We start from the raw sequence: 25,942 nt of genomic DNA, 5'->3' as shown, positions 1-25,942 counted from the left end.
AATAGAGGCTAAGAAGAGTGAATTTTATGGGGCGTGAAGCTTTTAAAGGGTCAGTGCTGCTTTTGAGTTGTTTGTACAAAACTGTGACATCTTAGGAAGGGCGAGGGGAATTGTACCATAAAATCATGTTGATCAGGAAGATTCACTGTGTGATACTAATTCAAAAGGAAAACATAAAGACACAATAAAGATAGAAGGCATTGGGCGCCTGGGTGGCTCAGTGGGTTAAGCCGCTGCCTTCGGCTCAGGTCATGATCTCAGGGTCCTGGGATCGAGTCCCGCATCGGGCTCTCTGCTTGGCAGGGAGCCTGCTTCCCTCTCTCTCTCTCTCTCTCTCTGCCTGCCTCTCCATCTACTTGTGATTTCTCTCTGTCAAATAAATAAATAAATCTTTAAAAAAAAAAAAAAAAAAGATAGAAGGCATTAACTCACTTGAGAAAAAGCACTAAGCAGTATTCTACTAAGATGATGTAGCAATAATGCCTTCATATTTTGCTGAAGTGATTCACTACGTGACACTTCATTAGTTAGCGTTTTGTTTGCTGCAAACAACAAAAGACTCAAATACGTAAGGCTTTATTTCTTGCTAAAGATATTTTGGATATTACACGTCCAGGGCTGGTATGGCAGTTCTGTAAATGTCAGGGACTCTTTCTGCCTTGTCTCTCTGCATGTCTAGGCTATGGCCCTTACTGATACACTCTAAGGGGCCTTTTGGAGCGTCAGGGATGGTTTTCTCGTTCCAGAAAGCAGGCAGGAGAAAAGAGAAGGAGGTGCAGGATCTCTTTAAGGATCCTTCCAGAAGTTTCATGGCCACTTCATTTTCTGTCCCATTGACCCAAACTTAGTGGCTGGGGCCCACCGAGTTGCAGTGGAAGCTGGAAATGTAGTCCTTATCTTTTTTTCTTTTTAAAGATTTTATTTATTTGACAGACAGAGATCATAAGTAGGCAGAGAGGCAGGCAGAGAGAGAGGGAAGCAGGCTCCCTGCCAAGCAGAGAGCCCGATGTGGGACTCGATCCCAGGACCCTGAGATCATGACCTGAGCCGAAGGCAGCGGCTTAATCCACTGAGCCACCCAGGCGCCCCTGTAGTGTTTATCTTACACGGTCACTTACTCAACTGGAAATGAGGGATTTTATAACCAAGAAAGAAGGGGACAAGACATAATGCTATAGTTTTGGAATGTTGATGAGGTCCGGAGCCAATGGCCAAGAAAGAATTCTCCAGACGCCTTTGGTGTAACAAGGCGATTTTATGAAAGCCTGCGGGGGGGGGCCCCATGGGCAGAAAGAGCTGCTGCATTGGAGTCTTGAGGAATGGCTGATGATATATTTGGGAGTTGGGGGACTTAAGGACAAGGGGAGGTGTCTGAAAGGACTTTCTTATGCTAAAGAAGACAGCAGGATATGGGAGGCTTGTTTTTCCTTCTAGTAGTAAGGCATTAACGGTAAGACAGTTGGGAGCTTTCTGAAGGAATGTTATGCGCTGCTTGTCTCAGACCCTTGTCTGAGGAGTTCTTTAGGACTACAGGTCATAAAGAAATTTAATTTTATTCACTTTCCCTTCTGCCTCAGTTTCCCCCATCACTCATGGAAGAGAGGGTGATGTTAGGGTGAGTTATGGGTCTCTGGAAGTTCGGCTATTGATAAGAATGCTTTTTCATGTAAATCACTAAGATCTTGGCAACTGATGGAGACCATGTCCTGCAGGACTGTGATCTCTGTCAGTAAACCCTCTGTTTTTCCCTTCCCTTGCCAGGACTGCTTGAGGAATGTCACACACATCCCATCCCGGAGCTGGGGGCGGTGGGGAGGGGGCAGTTTGCTTGTTCCTCAGCTTGCCTTCTGCTTCCTCATCAGACAATGTGTTACAACTACAAGTTTGTGTTACCGGATTTAATTGTTGATTCATTCGTTTGTTCATTCATACAGTGATTCTTTTTTTTTTAAGTTTTAATTTATTATTTTTTTGACAGAGATCACAAGTAGGCAGAGATGCAGGCAGAGAGATAGAGATAGAGAGAGAGAGAGAGAGAGGAGGAAACAGGCTCCCTGCTGAGCAGAGAGCCTGATGTGGGACTCGATCCCAGGACCTGGGATCATGACCTGAGCCCAAGACAGAGCCTTTAACCCACTGAGGCACCGAGGCGCCCACAGTGATTCATTCTTATATTATGTACCAAGTAGTTTGTGAGGTACTGATGCGCCCAAGTTTGTGGTTCTAGCGAATTCTACTTTGCTCCCTTCAGATTTCAGGACATTGAACCAGAGTCCCCATATATGCCTCAGGAAATCTACTTTTTATTTACCCAATCTTGATTTATTGATTTGCCAGGAGCAAGACTCTGTTCTGGAGTCTCCCATGTGGCTCTGATTCATTGTTAGGTTTGCCTGGTGCTTTCAGTGGCCTCTCAGAGGGCCCTTTGGTCCTTCCTTTCCCTGAGGTTGGTGCCCATTTTATAAGGTAGAGAGTGTGAGCTAGTAAGCTGGGGGTTGTTTAGCCAAGAGTAATATCACATAACCGGAATGCATGGAAGGGAATAAAATTTAGGTAGGGATCTGAATAGTAGCATGGTTTAATATGAGTTTCTTAGAATTGATTTTTTTTTTTTTTAAAGATTTTTATTTATTTATTTGATAGAGAGAGATCACAAGTAGGCAGAGAAGCAGGCAGAGAGAGGGAGAAGCAGGCTCCCCGCTGAGCAGAGAGCCCGATGCGGGGCTCGATTCCAGGACCCTGAGATCATGACCCGAGCCGAAGGCAGAGGCTTAAACCACTGAGCCACCCAGGTGCCCCTCTTAGAATTGATTTTGAGTAAGTGGTAAAAATCCATCGTTTAAAGCTTCTGAGATTTTCTAGGACAACATAGCATGTTTAATCAACAAACTGTGGTTGAATATCTCCTCGGTTCCACGGCTTTGCTAAGGGTTAAGCATCCAAAGGTACATAAGGTGTGGTGTCCATCCTCTTAGAGTTCCAGGGCACTGGTACTGCTTCCCGGGGAGGGGAACTGTGTGAGAACAAGTGGGGGAGCTCCTGTCACTCAGGACCCTCCACCCTGCGTGTCAGTACCAGACATGAAAACAAATCTGTGCAATATTTAGGAAGAACAAGGTAGGGAGCACTCAACCCTGTCTCTAGGGGTGCGGGGAGGTGCCACCAGAGGCAGCCAGAGGAGCTGCTTTTGAACTGACTTAAAAAAAATTTTTTTTAGGGGCGCCTGGGTGGCTCAGTGGGTTGGTTAAGCCGCTGCCTTCAGCTCAGGTTATGATCTCCAGGGTCCTGGGATCGAGTCCCGCATCGGGCTCTCTGCTCAGCAGGGAGCCTGCTTCCTCCTCTCTCTCTCTCTCTCTGCCTGCCTTTCTGCCTACTTGTGATCTCTCTCTGTCAAATAAATAAATAAAATCTTTAAAAAATTTTCTTTTAATTATTATTTTTTTTAAATTTAATTTTGAGCTGACTTTTGAAGGATGAATGAGAATCTTCTAGGAGAAGGCATAGTGGAAAGGGTAGAGGGAAAGGAAATAGGACCTGCAGAAGCAACATTCCATATCACGGAGTGGAGGACCATGCCCAAGGAGAGCAGAGACTCATCAAAATGGAGTGAAACCAGGACAGAGCAGGGCCAACACCAGCACTTCACAGGGGGATGGAGAGAAGGGGCCGAGGGAGCCAATAGAGCAGACCAGTTTGAAACAAATTTTTTTTTTAAAGATTTTATTTATTTGACAGAGAGAGAGAGATCACAAATAGGCAGAGAGAGGGGGAATCAGGTACCCCGCTGAGCAGAGAGCCTGATGCGGGACTCGATCCCAGGACCCTGGGATCATGACCTGAGTCGAAGGCAGAGGCTTAACTCACTGAGCCACTCAGGCGCCCCTTTTCAGGACACCAGGGAAGAGGTGATCCTTGCGCAGGGGCTGTGCTAATCTTCTCTGTATCGTTCCAATTGTAGTGTATGTGCTGCCGCAGCAAGCGCTGGGAGACAGGTGATCCTGTGAGTCAAGGGGAGAGAATGTTTTTGAAAGAAGGGACAGATAGCAGCAACAGATACTTCAGATCAGGTTAAAAGTCTTAGATCATGAGGGAACATAAAAAGGCTTACGTAATGAAGAAGAAGCCACAGGTTGGCAGTTAGGACAACGTCAGTGACCTCAGCCATGGGGTTTTGGGACTGGTGGGGCAGGAACCAGACTGAGGCAGGAAGAAGCAAGTGTTGGGTTGGCAGCGAGGGCGAGGAGCCAGGGAGCGCAGGGCAGAGGGCAGCTGGCGGAAGGGGAGCCTGTGGGGACTGGAAGGTGAGTGACTGTGTAGGCCGGTGAGCCTGAAGAGGGCCAGCGGGGACACCCAGACTCTGTTTGAGGAAGTTGAGAAAGACGATGTCTGGTGGCCTTGGCTGTCCCTGTCAGGGAGGGGATGAGGCCACTGTCTAGAATGAGACAGTTACCTGTGGAGGGAGTGAGAAGAGCCTGAACAGCCATCTCCCGCCATCTTGGGAAGACATCTCATATCACCTTTCTGTCCCACGGCCTGCCCCAAAGAGCTTCCTTCAGGACCCGAAATAAGTATTTTAAATAAAAGACACACGTTTTAGAATGTCTTTGTGTTGGGGCGCCTGGGTGGCTCAGATGGTTAAGCATCTGCCTTTGGCTCAGGTCATGATCCCAGGGCCCTGTTCAGCAAGGTGTTCTGCTTCTGCCTACAGCTCCACCTACATGTGCACTCTCCTCTCTCTCTCTGTTAAATAAATAAATAAAAATTTAAAAAACATGTCTTTGTGTTTTCCACATTGCCTTAGCCTCCAGTGAGAAGGACAACGCCCAGCCCTTCGTGGTCTTGCCCAAGGAATTCCCGGTGTACCTGTGGCAGCCATTCCTCAGACACGGCTACTTCTGCTTCCACGAGGCCGCGGACCAGAAGAAGTTCAGCGCTGTCCTCAGTGACTGCATCAGACATCTGAATCATGGTAAGATACGGTGCCCTCACATCCCCCACGGGGTGCTTTGGCCCAGGGGCCTGGTCATTCACCTCAAGGACAGTTCCTAGAGAGTGCTGCCCCCCGGAAGGAGGGGAAGTCGCGTGAAGCAGGAGTCTGTACCTGGGAGCCCGGTCACTGTGCTGGTTGCTTACTTAGGTCTGGGAAGCCTCCATGAAACAGAATGTGGGGCATTACCCCATGGCACACGTGAGCCACACTCATGCATATAATTTTGAGTATAATTCATCCACTTCCTTTTTCTTCATGTTTCTTACTGAAATGACAGCAAGACAGCTGTCCCTGGGGAATTTAGTCCTTACAGCATGTCTTGTTTTTTGCTCCTCACTTTTATTTCTAAATAACTTGTGCAAAACTTTATGGTACCTGCAATCACGGGGAGAACTTCTTGAATACTGATTTTTGGGGGCTCCCCCTCGGGTATCTAATTCACTGGCTTTCTGGTGGAGCCCCGGTTTTGCTTTTCTAGTAAGCTGCCCAAGTGATGCAGAGCTTGCTGGTCCCGGGCCACACCTGGAGTGATGTTGCTTCACTTGGCCTCTAGGTACAGACTTAAGTACCATCACATCTATAACGGAAAAGACTTTTCATTGCAATATGGAATTTTATTTTATTTTTTAAAAGATTTTATTTATTTGAGAGAGAGAGTGAGAGAGAGAGATCATGAGAGGGGAGAAGTTCAGAAGGAGAAGCAGACTCCTGGCAGAGCTAGGAGCCTGATGTGGGACTCGATCTCGGGACTTCAGGATCGTGACCTGAGTTGAAGGCAGTGGCTTAACCAACTGAGCCCCCCAGGCGCCCCAATATGGGATGTTTTGATGCATTGTTGGGAATGCCGGTTTTTCTGGAATCCACAAAGTTTCCAGTTACAGATGATTAAGCTCTTTGTTCTTTGGCAGCTGGGAAAGGCAGTCATTAGATATCACTGAAGGCTTACTCCTTGCCAGCCTTGGTGGGTGTTAGAACAGAGGAATGAACCAGGCAAAATCCCTGTCTCTGGGTTTGTATTCAAATAGGCATGAGGGACAATACAAGGTAACTTGATAGTTCTCAAACGTAAACTGTCTCGGGGTAACTCAAAGCGACTATGTGGTGAAGAATGGAGTTCAGGGGCACCTAGGTGGCCCAGTGGGTTAAAGCCTCTGCCTTCGGCTCAGGTCATGACCTCAGGGTCCTGAGATCGAGTCCTGTATCAGGCTCTCTGCTCAGCGGGGAGCCTGCTTCCCTTCCTCTCTCTCTGCCACTTGTGATCTCTGTCAAATAAATAAAAATCTAAAAAAAAAAAAGAATGGAGTTCAGTACTTTAGATTTGTCAGAGGAGACCTCTTGGATCAGGTGACGTGTGAGATGAGTCACCTTCCCCACCAGTGCCTTTTTTTCCCCCATAAGGCTAATGTCATTGTATCTTTAAAGTTCTGAGGTTTCCCTGAGGTTGTCAGTCCCAAAGAGCAGAATGATGTGTGTTGGTCCGTTCTTGATTTTAGCCTGTGTATTGATAGGAATCGAATCGGAAAATATACCGTCACTCTATTTTGCTGTCGCAGCTCTGAGTAACGTGGGTCATACTATTGGCTCATAACTCGTCAGAGACTTTTAAAAACGATACCCTTATTAATATCTTGCCTTGTGGTTTGGATGTTCCAGAGAAAAGAATTGTCCAGCATTGTCTGTTCCGTCTAGCTCACTTTTCAATACACTTACACTTCTGTGTGCAGGGCCTGGGTCTAGTATGAACATGCTGTTGGCACTAAACACAAGAACCATGAAGTTTCCGTAAGCGGAGAATGTTCTCTGCCTAGCCAGATGGGACTTGCTTCATTCCCCCTTCCATGTACATAATAGGAAATTCCCTGAGTAATTTCTGGATGTTACGTAGCCTGCATTCAGATTCCATTTATGGAAGATTTCAGTCCATTCAAAATCTTACTCTGCTCCCCAGTGTTATCAAAAGCACCAAGATAATGAGGTCTGGTCATTTTGCCTTTATTTTCCGTCACATTCCTCTGTCCAGAAGCCACTTTTCCTCACCGTGGCTTTATGCCGACTTGATGGGATATGGCATAACTTCCAGTAGCTCTAGGCAGAGCCAGAGACCATCAAAACATTGTAAGGAACAGTCCTTGACTGCCTTAGTCCTTCCCTTCCTGCCTGTCTTCCTGAGTGTGTGTGTGTGTGTGTGTGTGTGTGTGTTTTTAAGATTTTGTTTATTTATTTGAAGACAGAGATCACAAGTAGGCAGAAAGGCAGGCAGAGAGAGAGGAAGGGAAGTAGGCTCCCCACTGAGCAGAGAGCCTGATGCGGGGCTTGATCCCAGAACCCTGGGATCATGACCTGAGCTGAAGGCAGAGGCTTTAACCCACTGAGCCACTCACGTGCCCCTCTTTCTGTGTTTTTGACTGCACAATACACTACCCCCACATCTGCCCCCAACTCCTAGTCGTCACTGTCTCACTTCTGTTTCTACCTCTACTCGGTATTCATTGTATGATCTTGAGTAAACCCATAAGCGAGCCATGATTATTTTTTTCCATAATTACCAGAAGAGTCTAGAACCTGATGTGAAATTACGGTCAGTCCACTGTTGCGGGCTTATATAAGCCACATTACACGTCTGTTGAGAACCAGCATATTCCAGCAGCTGATGCCAGGTCGCTGCGGATCGTGTCTGCTTGCAAGGCCTTGGGGCTCTTCTTGTCTATTCAGGTTTATTTAGATGTAATTGTATCAGTTGAAGCTGTGTCACATGCTAATTTGATGTATGTATATATAGAATACAGTGGTCACCACAATAAGTTTAGTTACTATCCATCACCTGGCAGAATTACGGTATTTTTTTTCTCGTGATGAGAACCTTCAAGATTGATTCTCTTAGTGACTTGCAAATATGCAATACAGTATTGTTAACTATAGTGACCATGTTGTACATGACGTCCCAGAATTTATTTTATGACTGGAAGCTTATACCTTTGACCACCTTCATCCTACATCCCCGCTCCCCACCTCCTGCTTCTGGCAGTCACCAATCTGATCCCTGTTTCTGTGACTTGGAGGTTTTTAGGTTTTTGGGGTTTTTTTTGTTTTGTTTTGTTTTCAAATTCCAAATGTAAGTGAGATCATACAGTATTCGTCTTTCTCTGGCATATTTTACTTAACATGAGGGCTCCCAAGGAATCTTTGAGGGAAGATCATTTCCTTGCCTTTGTGGTAAGTTCCACCAAGGATGTCTGTCACTGGAGGTTCCTAGGAGACCTCTCTTTGTGCTCAAATCTCGCCATAACCCAGCCCACTTGCCCAGAACTTCTGGGTTCAAATTGGTACAGGTACAGGTAGGCTGGTCCGTTCATTCTGAATCTAGAACCACTTCTATGCCTCCTTACTGGGGGCCTGTGTTTCCTATTTAACCCCAACAAAGGCCCTGATTGCACTCTGGTCTTGGATTATAAGACTATGTCCTAGGGCAGGTTAAGGCAAGTAGAGGGCTCTCTGCTCCTTCTTTCTTCAAGAGAGGTTGCTGGTTCTGGGCACCTCAAAGATGACTTACACTCCTAGGGTCCATAAAGGTGTGTGTGTGTGTGTGTGTGTGTGTGTGTGTGTGTGTGTTGGCTTTGTTTTATTTTTGGCACCTCTTCTTTGGGCAGGCATAAAAAAATTCCACAATTATTCTTTAGCAGAACATCTTACTCCAAAACACTGGACTGAATGTCAAGCCCATTACACGGTATGTGCCGGCAGCAACTGCTGTCCTCTGTTCTTTTGGAATCACACAGCAATCCCTTGTCCCCAGTGAGGGAAGGCCAGGGTTCTAAATGTCCAGTGCTGTAAAATGGGAGTTATATAATGCCAAGGTATTTCAAGATAGTCCTGTTGTCCAAAATTCATTCTTGTTCTTTAGAATTTTAGTTTGCAAAATCTGGTCATTGTAGTTACAGGGATAGGATAGTTAAAACTCTTAACAAATACAGAGAGTTGTACATAGGGAACATGGAATAGTGATCGTTATCGACAGGAGTCTGTCTTTTCAGCTCAGGGTAATCGTTCCTTGGCATAGGAATTTGCAGGATGGGGAGCAAGGGTTTCTGGAAGGAAAAGTAGGATATGTGGGGGCCAGGAAGAGAGTCAGAGCTTTAGACCATTAGGGAAACTGAAAGAATTTTGTGTGGCAGGTGCTCAGAGAGGAGAGAGGGGCCAAGTGGGGATGGAGAGACGGGCAGGATCCAGGCTCTACAGGGCTTTGCAATGGATATTAAGGGATTTGCACTTTATTCTAACAGCGACAGGAAACTATTAAAAGGTTTTAAGCAGATAAGTGACTCAGTCCTGTATTTGTTTTAGAAAGGTCACACTGGCTGCTCGGTGGGCAGGGATGGGAGAGTCTCTTGCTGGGATGTCAGGAGGCCACTTGGGAAGCATGGCAGGCACCATGCGGTGGGGGCCTGCACCAGAGAGTGGATAATGGAGATGGTGAGAGGTGGCTGGATAAGAGATGTCCAGGAAGTGGAATGAACAGAACTCCAGGTTAGGTAGTGTGGAGAGTGAGGTAGCCGGAGGATTCCCGGCTGTTGCCATTGCCTGAGCTGGGAGCCTTGCGTGTTGAGGAGCAGGTGCCAAGACAACGGGGTCAGTGTCGTAGACGTTGAGTTGGAGAAGTCCATGAACATCCAAGGGAGGAAGTCTCATAGACAGACGCATCCCAGGGCTGGAGACGGGAGGACCCTCTGGAGGGGAGACCCAAGGGGGGAGTGAGCAGCCTGGAGGCCGTCATTAAGCTGTGGCTGGCTTAGTAGGAAGGCTGTCATTTGCAAGCCCTTCAAAGGCAAATTGTCTTTTTTTCTATGGATCCCCATTCCCAGCAGCTGTCCAAGGGCCTGGGGCCAGGTAAAGGCTCTGTAAATCTCTCCATCCTCCATCCTTCGGTAGTTACAAATACACTCATGTGTGAAAAAGCACAGAACACGTATGTTGGTGCAGCTTAAAGATGTGTGTATATAAAACCTGTAAACATTTAAGGAAAATGGGTTGGTGCTTTTATGTTAGGTAAGTGCTGACTTGCTCACTCACTACAGGGATCTGTGATTTTACTACTGAACCTTCAGGCAATGTGCTCCTCGGGGATATAAAACCTTTGTGAAATTCAGTGACTGTTAGGCTCTCTGACTCACCCTGTACAGGTACCTCTTTAATTGCCAGTGTCTCTTCTGTATTTTATTTCAAGTTTGCTGTTACCAACCCGCTCCAGGACTCATATAAAAAACATTCCCAGAGGCTTTTTTTTTTTTTTTTAATATTTTATTTATTTATTTGACAGAGAGAAATCATAAGTAGATGGAGAGGCAGGCAGAGGGAGAGGGAAGCAGGCTCTCTGCTGAGCAGAGAGCCCGACGCGGGACTCGATCCCAGGACTCTGAGATCATGACCGGAGCTGAAGGCAGCAGCTTAACCCACTGAGCCATCCAGGCGCCCCCCAGAGGCTTTTAGTTGATGTTATTTCTTCCAATTACTGCCACCTCCTTCTGCATGTAACAGATAAATCATCTGTAAGCATAATTTTTTATTAAAATCCTTCAGTGGCGATTGCTGTTGTCACAAGGATGAAACATCTCATTCCAAGGAGATTGGCTGTGCCTGATTTGCTGTGTTCTCCAGCACCAGCCTCCTTTCTCCCAATCTTGCAGTCTTACACCTCCTGCCTTCTTTGGAGAGGAGTGTCACGGGACGCCTCTGGCTTGCATACATCTCCGACAGCCAGTCCTCCCTTCCACCTACTCACATTCTCTCTTGCTCCTTTAAGAACCAGCTTCAATCGGACCCCTGCCGAGAAGACCCCCGAGAAGACCCTGGGGTTAACTTCCCGAGCACCAGTTATCTGTCCTGCTGATTGGAAACTCTCCACAGTCTGCTTTACATTCTTCATTTTCATGTCTAACCCGTCCTATTTCTCTTCCTTTATTTCAAGTGCCTCAGGGGAAATCGTACATTACCCTTTGTGTCCCCCTGTAGTGCTCAGACAAGTATCTTGTGTTTCATAAAATGGCTCAAGGACCTTCGTGAATTCACAACTTACTGCTAAAGGAAAGCTGATTTCAGAATTGGAAGTGCAGTTTGAGAGACGATGATTGTTTAAGTGTGGCCTGGCCTACTTCATAAACACACTGGCATGAATGAGTAAGGAGACAGTACAGAGCCTAAAGGGTTTGAAGAACAAAAGTGTCAGTTGCCAGAAGACGGCCACCGCTGGATGCACGTGATTCTGGGAAGAATGTGGAGCGCCGCCACGTTGTGTTGGACGGTCCTGTGCTAGCCTGAAGGACAGCCAGGACCGCCACTGAGTAAACGCTGTATCCCCATCATCACGAACACTAGGAAGAGGGGACAGTAGAATATCTGGGAGGCATGAGGACACCTGGGTCAAAAACACAGAATAAAAGGAGAGCCCAGAGGATGCTGGAGAGAAAAAGAAAATTATGTAAAAGCGCTCTGCAGACCTCCGTTTTGAGCTGGGCTGCTCAGTCACTTACGACAGTGATGGCATCCAAGGGCGCCCATGATGGAGTGAGTCAGGCTGAATGTGAAGCTGTCACAGTGATTACATTTTAGAATCGGCTGCTGTCAGGGCTGCCTGCTTGGAGCTCTTCTCCCAGAAATCCCATGTCAAATCAAACGCCTTCACTAGATTTGGTTTTGACACTTACACATTTTAGGTGTTCAATAAATGCTGCCAAATTAAACTGAATTTTAAAACTGAAAAGGATCTTCTGATTCAAGCAGCCACAACAAGCCTTCTTTGGTGTGTGTTTCTTTGAATGTGATGTGTTATGTTCTCTGGTGCTCACCGGTAGATCTCAGACCTGTTTTTACTACCTTTTACTTGGAGCCGTATCCCCTCTGCCCATCATCACCTGTGAAACACATTCATGCCTTGAGGGACTCAGTGTTCTGATGTGAGGATCAATCCAGTTTAACTGGAAATATACAATGTGTTTTATGTTATTATAACTGAAACACAGACTTATGAATTTGTGGCACGTGCTTATATTTATAGACACACCGGTCTATGAGTCAGAAAATTCTAACTATGCTTGGGCTCTTTTGGATGCTTTATTACAAAAGAATGTTCCACTAGACATACATAAATAAAAGTACAGTTTTTTTTTTATTTTTTTTATTTTTTTTAAAGATTTTATTTATTTATTTGACAGAGAAATCACAAGTAGATGGAGAGGCAGACAGAGAGAGAGAGAGGGAAGCAGGCTCCCTGCGGAGCAGAGAGCCCGATGCGGGACTCGATCCCAGGACCCTGAGATCATGACCTGAGCCGAAGGCAGCGGCTTAACCCACTGAGCCACCCAGGCGCCCAAAAGTACAGTTTTTATAAACATCTCTTGGCATGCTTTTACTTCTAAAAGGCATTCTGCAATGTAACTTTGTTGCAATGCACGGAAACCTCCATGCACGGTAAAGAAAAATGCTTGCCAAATTTTTGTTTAATCAGTGACGAGATACCAGTTTCCAGTTTTTATAGGACTGTCCCAGACAAAATTCTTTACAAAATTCTGTCTTCTTGGAGACTACGTTCTCCTTGATTTTTAGTGTGTGCTCTTTGCCTCACACAGTTAATGCTCTACAAGTTGTAAATGTTTCTCTCTGTCCCTTTGTGAATATGCCATTTTCTCTTAAGGATTTATCTCTTCCCCCTTTCTGATCTTTGCTTACTGTTCATAAAAAGTTAACTTTGGAAGGGACTATTGGTGGACTATTCCAACCTCTCAGGGTTCATTCATGATAAAGGCTCAAATAGTAACTTGCATGCCCAAGGTCATAGCTGGTTAGCAGTAGAGGACTAGTTGTCTTGATACCTAGTCCTTGTAATTTGTTGTCTGTCAGCATTGCTTTTTAGAAGACTCATCTCTTGGTCACTGAAAACATAATACTATTAAATCAGACGACCTTTGTGATACATTTGCATGACCCAAAGTGAAGCAAACTCAGTGCTGTTCACTGAAGGTCATCTGAGACCTGGATTATGTCTGGTTTCTTGATAAGCTCCACTATCTTGAATTTAGCTTGGCATTTTGCCCACCTGCTAAAACTGACTATATCTTTTAGTCTAGCTACGTTCTGAAGTTAATATATTTGGTAATGTAACTTGTTTACTGGTTAAATTTTGTGTATGGTAAAATGAAAGCTGCATATGGTTTATATACAGTTGAAATAAAAACCGATTTGTAAAGGAAAATTATGCTGTTTGTGAGGACTTGCAATGGAATAGTCTAAAAATAATAGATCTAAAATTAGCCAGACAGAGAAAGACAAATACCACATGGCATCACTTACATGTGAAATCAGGGTGGGGGGGAGGTCAAACTCACAGAAACAGAGCAGAAGAGTAGTTGCTAGGACTGGGGACCAGGGAAATAGGGAGAGGTTGGTAAAAGTGTACAGACTTTCAGCTGTTGGATGAAGAAGGTCTGAAGATCTAATGTAAAACATGGTGACTATTGTTGACAGCACTGTATTGTATCATTGAAATTTACTAAAACAAGTAGAATTTTAAGTGTTCTAATCTACCCCTGCCTACCAAAGAAAAATACATGAAGTGAGAGATGTGTTAATTAACTAGATGGGCGAATCTTTTCATTGTATATGTAGTCATTACTTATATATGATTTCATTATAAATATATGATCACCAAGATGTACGTTTTACATGTCTTATAATTTTTTTTTAAAGATTTGATTTATTTATTTGACAGACAGAGATCACAAGTAGGCAGAGAGGCAGGTAGAGAGGTGAGAGGGAAGCCAGCTTCCCACTGAGCAGAGAGCCCGACGCAGGGCTCGATCCCAGGACCCTGGGATCATGACCTGAGCTGAAGGCAGAGGCTTTAACCCACTGAGCCACCCAGGCACCCCTGTTTTATAACTTTTTATGTGAGTTATACCTGAATAAAGCTGAAGTGAAGAGCCAAAGTAATAGATCTAAACAGGTTTTATTCATATTATATATACTTACTCAAGTATAAATTAAATAATTAAATTTAATTTTAATGATAATTTTAATAATTAATATAATGATTAATTAAATAAAATTAGTAAATGATTAAATTACTCAATACTCAAAACAGTCTAAGAGTTGATACTGAAAGAACGGGTCTACGTCAGAGACTAGAATCAATAGTTTTCTCTCAGTCATTCAGCCTTTATCACCACAGAGTACTTACAAATGTAGTCTTCCATTCACTTGTTGCCTAAAGCTATGAGGCCATGAAACTACTGTTGGATCCTTCTTTTGGGCCTGTTTAGCACATGTTATCACTTCAGTGAAACCACTGATCCCTGCCCCCACCCCCTTCCTACTTCCAGTGAACCAAGTAGTTATTTAGGGATAGAGGTCTAAAAGTTACGTTCTTGTGGTAGTTAATGGTGACAACTTGGCACAATAATAAAAAAGATTAAACAAGCAGAGAGTTGAAATCAATTCAAGCCAAGTTTTTGTCTGTGTTGTTTTGATTGGGTAAATTCCAAAATTACTGGAAAGTTTTTGATGTTATTATGACCGACTTTGACGACAGCTTAACAAACTTTCATGGTTTTTGTTTGTGTGTTTCTTTTTTTAGTTGTGGATAGACTATGGTATGAAATGATACAATAAGTGAGATGGCTGCTTTAATATGTGATTGTGTAGTCAGTGTTATGAAAGAACTCTATTGGACACATATTCCTAGGTTTCTTTTAAAAAAAATCACCATTCAGGAGGGCTTGGGAATAAGTCTCACCTCTTATCCTGGAATGGGCAGCCTCTGTCCTCCCTCCCACACTGTGAACAAATCTAGAATGTGTAAGATGTAAGAGAACCACGCCGGGGGCTGCCTGTTGTTCATTCCATTCGTTGTTTCGGGTTTTTAAAGATTAAAGACCGAGTAGCTATAAAAGAATGCTTATGAAGTCTGTAGAAGTTTTAAGAATGTTACTATCACCAAGTGATTTCTTATGTGTCCCTCCCTCATCCTACTGCTTTCCTCTCCCTTTGAGAGAACACCACCCAGATTTTGTACTTTACTTTCCTTCATAGCTTTATCACGAGTGTTTGATCACTCTGCATCCTGTGGAACTGTAATCCTATTACACGCCTTCTTTCATGACCTCCCTTTTCAATCTTTTACTCGAATGATTCACCACTTTTATTGCTTGTGGCTGTATTTCATTGAAATTCATTGTATTGCAAAGTATATATTCCATTATATTAATAGACCCTGATTTCCAATATCCATTTTACTATTGATAGGCATTTGAGTTGTTTCCATTATTTTTTCCAGACAGTGCTGCTGTGAACACTTTCTGTTTGTTGCTGGTTTAAAGAAATGTAACTCTGATTTGGTTTGCTAATATCTCAGGGAATATTCACATCCATGTTGAGTTCATTTGGCTTGTAATTTTGCAATGACATTTTTAGGTTTTGCCATCAAGGTTGTTCTCATCTCATAAAATGAATTACGATGGAGTGTCCGCCCCCTCCTCTTTTTCCTTTACTATAATGTGGAATAGTTTATGTAACACTGGAACTATTTGTATTTTGGATATTTGATGGAGTTTGTCTATGAACACATATTACTCGTTTTGAGGGTGAGTTTTAAATTACTGACTTAGATTTTTATTTGTTTATTTAAAAAAATATTTTATTTATTTATTTGACACAGAGAGAGAGAGATCACAAGTAGGCAGAGAGGCAGGCAGAGAGAAAGGGGAAGCAGGCTCTCCACTGAGTAGAGAGCCCGATGTGGGGCTTGATCCCAGGACCCTGAGATCATGACCTGAGCTGAAGGCAAGAGGCTTAACCCTCTGAACCACCCAGGAGCCCCAAATTACTGACTTAGATTTTTAAACTGTTACAGGATTATTTAGTTTTTATCCATTTCATTTATGTTCTAAAATTTTGTGGCATACAGTTATACATAATATTCTCTTATTAAGAATATATTCATGAGGGGCACCCGGGTTGCTCAGTGGGTTAAGCCTCTACCTTTGGCTCAGGTCATGATCTCAGGGTCCTGGGATCGAGGGCCCGCATCGGGCTCTCTGCTCAGCGGGGAGTCTGCTTCCCCCTCTCTCTCTGCCTGCCTCTCTGCCTGCCTCTCTGTGTACTTGTGATCTCTCTCTCTCTGTCAAATGAACAAATAAAATCTTAAAAAAAAAAAAAAGAATATATTCATGATTCCCCCTATATTCTCTGTGGGGTATGTATTTGTTCCTTTTTTGTTTCTAATACTCTTATTCTGTATCTCCTCTCTTTTTTTTTCCTTGGTCAGTTTCACTGGAAGTTTGTCCATGTTGTCAACTTTTTCAAAAAACCAAACTTGGATTTGGCAGACTATTGTGTATTTGTTTTCTATTATGTGAATTTCTGATGTTATCTTTTTAATTGCCTTAATTCTGTTTCCTCAGGCCTTATTTTGCTGGTTTGTTTTTTCTTCTCCCTCATCTATTTAGTGGATACTTAGCTTATTGTGATTTTTAAAAAATCTTTGCAAATTCTTTGACACTTTTTCCTTCAAAAAAATGATACCCAATTTTCCTTCTTTTAAATATGGTCCAGATTTGGTGACTCACTTCGTACAAATAGAGGGTGGCAGAAGTAATATGTTGAGTTTCAAGAATAGGACACAAAAAGAATAGTTTCTGCCTGGCTTTTTCTCTTTTGGATCACTCACTTGGGAGGAGCTAGACACCATCTAGTGGGAACACACAGCAGCCCTTTGTGGGGACCATGAGGAGAGAAACTGAGGTTTCTTGCCAACAGCCAACACCAACATGCCAACCCCAACATACCAACCACATGGATGCTTCTGTTGTAGTCAAGCCTTCAGATGATTGTAGTTTTGGCAAATGATATGACTGCAACCCTCATGAAACACGTCAAGCCAGAAGCACCCAGCCATAGGGCTTTCGAGTTCCTGACCCACAAAAAACTATGAGAAAGGATAAATATGTACCATGGTTGTAAGTCATTGGCTTTTGGAAATAATTTGTTACCATAGCAATAGAAAAAGTATATTACTCACTAATCATCATCCTTTCTTCTCATCTAATATAAGCATAACTGCTTTATTTTTTAAATGATTTTATTTATTTGTCAGGGAGAGAGAGAGAGAGCACAAGCAGGGGGAGCGGCACGCAAGGGAGAAGCAGGCTCCCTGCCGAGTAAGGAACCTGATGTGAGACTCGATCCCAGGACCCCAAGATCATGACCTGAGCCGAAGGCAGTCGCTTAACCAACTGAGCCACCCAGATGCCCCAGACATTAATGCTTTAAATTTCCCTCTACAGATTGTTTTAGCTTAATCCCACAAATTTGGATGGATAGTATTTTTCATTATTATTTTTGCAGTAATTTTCATTATCAGACTTAAATATTTTCTAATTTCCAGTCTTTTTTTAAACTTATAAGTTATTTAGAACTGTGTTTCTAGCTTAACTGCATTGTAGACAAAAAAAACTTGTTCTGTAGGATATCGTTTAAAATGTGTTGCACCTTGCTTTATGGCCCTGTATGGGGTCTTCCTGGGGAGAGGACTGGCAGCCTAAAAGCTCCTTGGGTACTTGTATATGTATGTGTCTATTAAGTGTGTCTTTGTGTCATTCCAGTCTGTTTTGTGTCTACTGATTGATTGTTTCTTACTATGCTAAATTTATCCCTTACCAAAGAGGGATCTGTTAAAAATCTGCCACTATGATGGTAGACTTTTTTCATTTCTATTAATTGTTGAATTATATTTTGTTAGTATTTTATAACATATCCATGTTACTAGATGGATACTTATTTAAAATTGTTTTATCTTCCCGTGAATTGAATCGTTTATCATTATGGAATGACCCGTTTTATCTCTATGAACGCTATTTGCCTTCAAGTCTATTTTGTGTGATTTTAATGGAGCAACACTAATTTTCTTTTTTGAGGGCTTGTACAGACTATCCATTTAATAAAAACATCTGACAATCTTTTAAATGGAGGATTTAGTTTGCTGACATGTCCTTTTTTATTTTTAAAAAAGTAGGCATTTTTGTTTTAAGCCTCTCATATTTTGTGTTTTCTGTATATTCCACCTTTTTTTTTTCTGTTTTGTTTTCTCTACATTCTTGCCTTCTTCCAGATTGATTATTACCACTGTGCACTAGAAATGTGTATATCCTGTTTCTGTCTTGTTTGCCTGTATAACTTCTCAAGAATTAATCAACATCCTTCACTTTCTTTTTTTTTTTTTAAGATTTTATTTATTTGACAGAGAGAGAGATCACAGTAGGCAGAGAGAGAGGAAAACAGGCTCCCTGCTGAGCAGAGAGCCCGATGCGGGGCTCGATCCCATGACCCTGGGATCATGACCTGAGCCAAAGGCAGAGACTTTAACCCACTGAACCACCCAGGCGCCCCAACATCCTTCACTTTGTGTCAAATAAAGATAACTTAGAACACTAACTCCTATAACATTTCTCCACCACCACTACGTATCAGCTCTCATTGACTTGAATTTTAATGGTATCTTTTTCTGTTAACCCTCTGAGGTACTCTTATGGCTGTTTTATACAGTTTTAATGTTTACCGCATCTTTACACCTTCTTTGCATCTCAGACCTTCCATCTGGGAGCCTTTTCTTTCTTCCTGAGCTGTATCCTGTAGAATTTCCAGTTTTTGTTTATCAGAAAATGTCTTTATCTCATCCTTGTTCACAAAAAATAATTCACCACATATGAAATTCTGAGGTGACGGTCATTTTCTACCACCACATTGACTATTTTATTCCACTATATTTTAGCTTTCCTCACCAAAGATGAGGGATTTCTTGTTCTTTTGAAAGGTATTTGATGTATTTCTCACTTAAAAGAAAAACCCACATATTTTCTTTGTCTCTGGTATTGTCCAGTTTCACAAAAATGTGTCAAAGCTGTGGAGTTCCTATTTATTTAGAATTCTTGAGACTTGTTGGTTTTCCTGAATCTGTAGGTTATTATTTAATCAATTTTAGAAAATTCTCACCATTATCTCTTTTTTTCCCTCATTCTGTGTCCTCTCCTTTGGTAAATCTGATTAGATACATATTATATATTCTTATTCTATCTTCTTCATCCCTTAACCTTTTATATTTTTCTTTTCTTTTCTTTCCTGCTTCTTCCTGAACAGTTTCTATTGATCTCTCATCTCAGCTGTATTTAATCTCTGGTAAAACTCACTGAATTTTACTTTTAATTGTCAATTTTGTTCATTTCTGGTGATTATTTCTGTTCTTTTTTTTTTTTTTTAAGATTTTATTTATTTATTTGACAGAGATCACAAGTAGGCAGAGAGGCAGAGGAGGAGGAAGCAGGCTCCCTGCTGAGCAGAGAGTCTGATGCGAGGTGTAATCCCAGAACACTGGGATCATGACCTGAGCCAAAGGCAGGGCTTTAACCCACTGAGCCACCCAGGCGCCCCATATTTCTGTTGCTTTTCTAATTTGAATAGTCCTTTGAAATCATCTCTTACTCTTTATTTGCATTGTCAATTCCTTCTTCTATTTTAAAAACATGTTAAACTGACTATATTTTATATTCTGTGTAGCGGATTCCAATATCTGAGATCTTTATGGGTTGTATTCGGCTATTTCTTATTTCTGCTTGTCCTCGTTCATGGTACCTTATTAACTGGTGTACTTTGTGATTTTTCATATAAGCTCATATTTCGTTGAGGCCCGTTGAAGGTGAACTCCTGCAGAGAGGATTTGTGTTTCTTCTTACCAGATGCTAGAGGGCACTGCCAGATATCTGCGCCACTTGGTTCATGTGCATTTAGGCCATAAATGTGGGAACATGCTTGTGCATATGATTTCTCAAGAGACGTGTTTATCTCCTTTACTCAGTGCCAAGATTTGAGATGAGCAATGTTCTTCTGTAATGGTCTGAAGCCATTTATATATGGGTGGTTTCTACACTTTAACTTAGCACCTTATATGCATTGGGACTTTGATTCTGGTACTCAGCCTCCTGGGAGACTATGTAAAGGGTAGTGGGAGGTCACCAGCTTAGGGTGGTAAAGGCATTGGGTCTGTGATGCCTTCACTTTTCTAAAGTGAAAGCTAGCTTCATGGCTTGGCTTATGTTTTGGGGTTTTGTATTAGTTTGCTAGGGCTGCTGTAACAAATTACCACTGACTGGGTGCCTTAAGCACCATAAATTTTTTGTCTCACATTTCTAGAAGCAGGAAGGTGTTGACAGGGTTGGCTCCTGCTACAGGCTGTGAGAGAAGTGTCTGTTCCAGGCGTCTCCCCTTGCCTTACAGAAACATCACTCCTATCTCTGCCTTCATCTTCACATAGCATTGTTCCTCTGGGCATGCCTATGTCCAAATTTCCCCCTTAATAAGGACGCCAGTCACATTGGGTTAGGAGCTCAAGCTAACCAAGGTCAAGGTCAAGCTTCCAGAATGACCTCATCTTAACTAGCTACATCCACAAGGACCTTATTTCCATTTTCCCGCCAGCTTATCAAGACATTTAAAAATGTTATTCACAGTGTAAGGGACACCTGGGTAGCTCAGTCAGTTAAGCATCTGCCTTCGGCTCAGGTCATGTTCCCAGGGTCCTGGGATCAAGTCCCACATTGGGCTCCTGGCTCAGCGTGGAGCCTGCTTCTCCCTCTGCCTACTCCCCTGCTTATGCTCTCTCTTTCTCCCTGGCAAATAAATAAATAAATAAAAATCTTTTAAAAATTAAAAATATTTTTCACAGTGTAATTTATACAGCGTATTTTTTTTTTCCTCATGGAGAAGACTGGTTAAAGTATAGAGCCTACCATAGTGCTGGACACCCACAGATAAAATTTAGGTGGTGTTGATAAGGTGTCCCTAATAGTTTTACCAAGGCTGCTTCCGTCTTTTAAACACATGTCCATTTTGCAACCCTGTTGCATTGCCTTTGAGGTCTGGCCGCTGCACATAGGCCACCTTGCCCTCAGGGAAAAGACTCAGAAGCTAAAGCTGATCTTCAGGAAATTTTCAAGTTCCAGGGCCACGTTCGGAACCAGTGTTTCCGTCAACTCTGTATCGAATGCACTCTGCAACTATAGCCCATACCAGCCATAATGGTAGTAATAAAGAAATCTCAGTCACCAAGGTTAAATTCTACACTGTGTGATGCGTAAGACGATAGAGAAATGCAGACTACATTTTAGAAAGTGTTTCATTAAATACCATTCAAACCTTTCCTATATATATTATTAAAGGATTCAGCCTCAGCTCTCTGAAAACTTTGTTTAACCAGATGCTCTTATTCATTTAAGGTTATCCATAGACAAAAATTTTAACAATATTTTTCAATGTTTTATTTATTTGAGAGAGAGAGAGTGGGAGCAGAGAGAGGAACAGAGGGAAAGGGAGTGGGAGAAGCAGACTTCTGTGCTGAGTGCAAAGCCAGACGCAGGGCTCAATGCCAGGCCCAACGTGGAGCTTGGCAGAAGGCTCATTGAGACACCAGGCTCCACGTGGGGGTTGATCTCACAACCCTGAGATCATGACCTGCACCAAAACCAAGAGTGGGATGTTCAACTGACTGAACCATCCAGGTGCCCCAGCAATATTTTTCAAAGTGTGATCTGTCAGCCACTTGCTCTGAATGAGGTGGGGTGAGGAGGTGTTAAAACATCAGATTCCCTGGCTTTACCACAGACTAACTAAATTACAATTTCTGAGAAAGGAAAACCAGAAATCTATATTTTAGAGCAGCATCCCTTCAAAGTTTGAGGATGGTGGCTGCCTGGGATCTTCCTCTCAAATGTAAGTTTTTCTTTAAGCAACTTAATCTTTATTTTTTTCTTAAGTTACATTCTTGGTAGAGAGTTAGGATTTTTATAATACAAAATTGTTGTTTGAAGTGGTATTCAATAGAACTGTTTAAAAGTAGTGCATGGCCACAATGTCCTTAGCAGTCTTATGATAAAATCAAACCATTTATAATATTGTAGCTAGGATACCACAACTTCCTTCTTGAAAATGATCTTAAATCTAATAGCAAGTACAAGTGAGAAATAGTTTATTTACTTACTGAGTTTTGCATTTCTAGTGTGAGCCTTTTATCTTTCTTATTACGTTATCTAATTGTACGTAAGAGCTCACTCTGGCAAGCTGCACCTTGAGTATAAGTGTGGAGATGATCTCCTCTAATAAGATGAAATATCTCTCCCCTTATGCCTGTGTCCTCACCTTCTGACTACTGTAGGGGAGGAAAAAATTTCCTCAACCCTCTTAGGGTCCCTGCTCCGTCTGAAAATTGGACTGACAAAGACAGATTAACAGGATAAAAGTATACAAGTATGTCTAAAACACATGGCAGAATCTATAATGGGATGAAGACTTAAAGAAACAATTTCACCTGAGTGTTTTTAATGCTAGGTTTTTGTTTTTTTTTTTTAATATTTTATTTCTTTATTTGACAGAGAGAGAGATCACAACTAGGCAGAGAGTTAGGCAGAGAGAGAGGAAGCAGGCTCTCTGCTGGAGCAGAGAGCCCGATGCGGGGCTTGATCCCAGGACCCCGAGATCATGATCTGAGCTGAAGGCAGAGGCTTAACCCACTGAGCCATCCAGGCGCCCCTAATGCTAGGTTTGATAAAGAATGGCAACCTGTGGAAAGACCTGATAGACCTAGAACTACGAGCTAAAGGTAGTAAAGTGAGGGAAGCTCAGCAAGGCCTGTTTTCAGATTCTTCTTGGTGTCCCTCTGGCTTGGAGGTAAGGATGCTCCTTTCCTCCAGGTCGAGCGAGGGCACCTCTCACATGAGGAGGTTAGAGTGGGAGAAGGTCAGGGAGATCTTCCAGTTTCTGTCATTTTCTCAAACTACTTCAGCTTAAAGATTCAATATGCCACGGTGTCATATTTAGGGGTAGTGTGTTCTGAATCCCATTATTATCTTCTACCTCTAAATGAGAGATGGCTCTAAAATCCCAGAGACAAACACTACCTCTAAAAGCCATTTAGTCCTTTCCCTCAGCTATCTTGGAGGCTGTGCTTGATGAGGGTAGGAACCCTGTGTTGTCAAAACTTGAGTTACCTAGGGGCACCTGGGTGGCTCAGTGGGTTAAGCCTCTGCCTTCGGCTCAGGTCATGGGATCGAGCCCCACATCGGGCTCTCTGCTCACTGTGGAGCCTGCTTCCCCATTCCCCACTTGCTGCTCTGCCTACTTGTGATCTCTCTCTGTCAAATAAATAAATAAAATATTTAAAACAACAACAAACTTGAGTTACCTAACTGCTGCCTTGAAGCACTGTATAGATCAGTAAGAATAGTTAACAGTCAGCGAGGGCTCCCTGGGTGCCCCCATGAGTGTAGGAGCAAAAGGACGTGTGCTATTCAGTTTACAGGGATTAACTCAGTGATTCTTCAACTTCCCATGGGTGTCAGAATCCCCTGGAAAGCCCATTAAAACACAGATTACTGGGCTCCATCGCCAAAGTTTCTGAATCAGTAAGTCTGAGCTCGGTTCTAAGAATTTGTATTTTTACCATGTTCTCTGGTGATGCTGATGCTGATATTCCTGGTCTGGTGACCAAACATGCAAAAGCACAGTATTAACTCATTTAATCCTCATAGCAATCCAGACACTACTATTATTATCATCTTCATTTTATAGATGAGGATTCTGGCTGGGAAGACAGCTGGTGATTAATAAAAAACTTTAAACCCAGGCAGTGTGACTCCATCTAACTCACTGTATCATGCAGCTTCTCAGTTGGCAAGCACTTATTTAGCACCAATTGTTCATTCATTATTTGACTAGCTGCTATAAGGAAAATCTAATCCAATTCCTTATTCAAGTCCGCAGGAGCTCAGATGAGTCGCTTCTTACTGAACTTGACACCAGCATGTTTCACTTTGTAATATCTCTCTGAGAGGGAAATGAGCTGCTGCACATTTATTGAAATTAAGGTGGCAAATGAGATGCAGAAGTTAAATCTTTTCTCTGTTTTTCAACATGAAGTTGTGCCTTAACCCAGATGGGTTTTTCTGTGGTAAATTGTGTACTGTGAAAATGCTCTCCAAAGTCAATTTTCTTGGCTTGTACAAAAATACAGCTGAGAATAATTTTGTGGGGTATGTTGCAGGGGTGGGATTGAAAATTCATGGTACTTGTGTATTACCATCTCCTTATGTTTTAAGTACTTAGCCTTTTACTTTTCTTTTTTTTTTTTTCCCCCTATCAGCATTTTGTTATGCTTGTTGGATTCCTATATTGGCTAGTGCCTGGAGGGAAGTCCTGACTTGACCTGATTTTTTTTTAGCGTTTTTTTTGTGGAGACCACAAATAATGCTTTCAGTGACCACCATCCGGCTGTTAGGGGGACATTCCTATTTTAAGGGGCTCCAAAAGGGAGGTAAAAGAGAAGGAAGTTGGGAAGGAGGAATGACATCATAACACCCAGTTTCAGACCAGGCTACTCCCTCTTGAGTTCCCTTTCCTGTGGGGGATCGGGGCATGGCCTACGCAAATACCAACTAAGAAAAGAACTGAGACTTCTCTTCATTTGTACTTGCCTGTTCCTTCCCCAGCTTTCCAGAGAAATTAGAGGACTGCCCAGACTTCCCAATTGCCTAGATTTTTTTTTTTTTTCCTAGTTTGGTCCATGTATAATGGGGATAAATGACACTTTAAGGAATGACATGAGCAAAACTTGAAACAAAAGAACCTTTGTTAAGTGTCTACCATATCCAGAACATTGTCCTAGATACTGGGCAGGGAGTGGGGGGCAGGGAGCAAACAGAAACCAAACAACCACTGCCTGTAAACAAGACTTGGGTTGCAAAGCTAGCCCATTCCATCAATAGTAGGAAGTTTGGGGAATTGTTTTCTCCTAATTTTCAAGGACAGACGGAATAACAACTGGAAAGTAGACAAAAACATCATTTTACTTCATACCATCTCACTTCAAATCGACACCTGCCCAACCTGAGGTGTCTCTCTTCCAGAGATCATGGCTAATCTTGTAACACATCTAACCACAGTCCTTTCCTTTGTCAGTCCCTTGTGAGGAGGATAACAGTTAAAGGTCTCCCCTCTTCTCTCCTTCACTACTCTTTAAGACATCAGATAAGATATATTTTCAAGTTTTGGGAACCAAGAGCCTTTCAGTAAAGCTGTAGACTCCTTTAGGCAACGCCAGTGAGTCATTCTTGCCAAGACAATAGGTAGTTTGCATCTGTCTAGCGTTTCTTGTCAGAGGAAGCTTGACATGCACAGAATGAGCTGTACTTCCTGGCACTGTGTGCCTAGGCATGAACCACAGAATTTTGCAACAAGACCCTTCATTAAGGGCATTCAGTACTGCAGTTGGGGCACTTTTCCTATGTGTAGTGTGTGTGCTGTGCTGTGTGTGATGGGGGCTACACCCCAGCTTCCTGCCTGGCCTCACTACATCAGTATAGGCACTGTGTTTTATAACTTTTGTGCAGAAGCAGGTCATCATAGCTCGTGTTTGTCTTTAAAACGAACAAGTTTACCCATTTGTGTGCTGATGGATAAACAATAATAGAATGGAAAAGAAATACTGAATTCTGGTTGGCTGAAACAAAAGCAAAACTTACATTATTTCTTCCCTAGATACCTTGAAAGCCAAATGTTCTTAAGATTGCCAGAAAGTTCTAAATATTACTAATTTATTAATTTTGAGGTTGGTTGATTGATATGTATGGTTCAGTTGGGTTGTGATGAAATATAGGAAAATTCCCAGCATAGATGAGTGAGTGGCTATTGGACTGGGAAGGTGGTCTGAACTTTTTCCATCTCTGGTTTCTCTTCTGACTTCTAGTTCCATTTGGTGTTTTTTGTTTTTTGTTTTTTTTTTAATTTTTAAAATGATTTTTTACTTTAAGTAATCTCTACACCCAACATGGGGCTCAAACTCATAATCCCTGAGATCAAGAATCACAT

At 42.6% G+C, this 25,942-nt stretch overlaps 1 protein-coding gene and 1 pseudogene across 1 annotated transcript in view; one reads left to right on the top strand and one right to left on the bottom strand.

The window, feature by feature from the left end:
• Positions 1–25,942, top strand: part of NIBAN1 (niban apoptosis regulator 1) — a 159,982-nt gene that overhangs the window by 75,101 nt on the left and 58,939 nt on the right. The window contains exon 5 of the mRNA XM_059147127.1: positions 4,802–4,969. Coding sequence (XP_059003110.1) covers positions 4,802–4,969 — 168 coding nt within the window. The remainder of the gene's footprint in view (positions 1–4,801; positions 4,970–25,942) is intronic.
• On the bottom strand, positions 3,909–3,982 carry LOC131815394 (U6 spliceosomal RNA; annotated as a pseudogene).

This window comes from Mustela lutreola, chromosome 14, assembly GCF_030435805.1.
Source record: "Mustela lutreola isolate mMusLut2 chromosome 14, mMusLut2.pri, whole genome shotgun sequence".
NCBI lineage: Eukaryota > Metazoa > Chordata > Mammalia > Carnivora > Mustelidae > Mustela > Mustela lutreola.
This window is presented reverse-complemented; position numbering and strand designations above follow the sequence as displayed.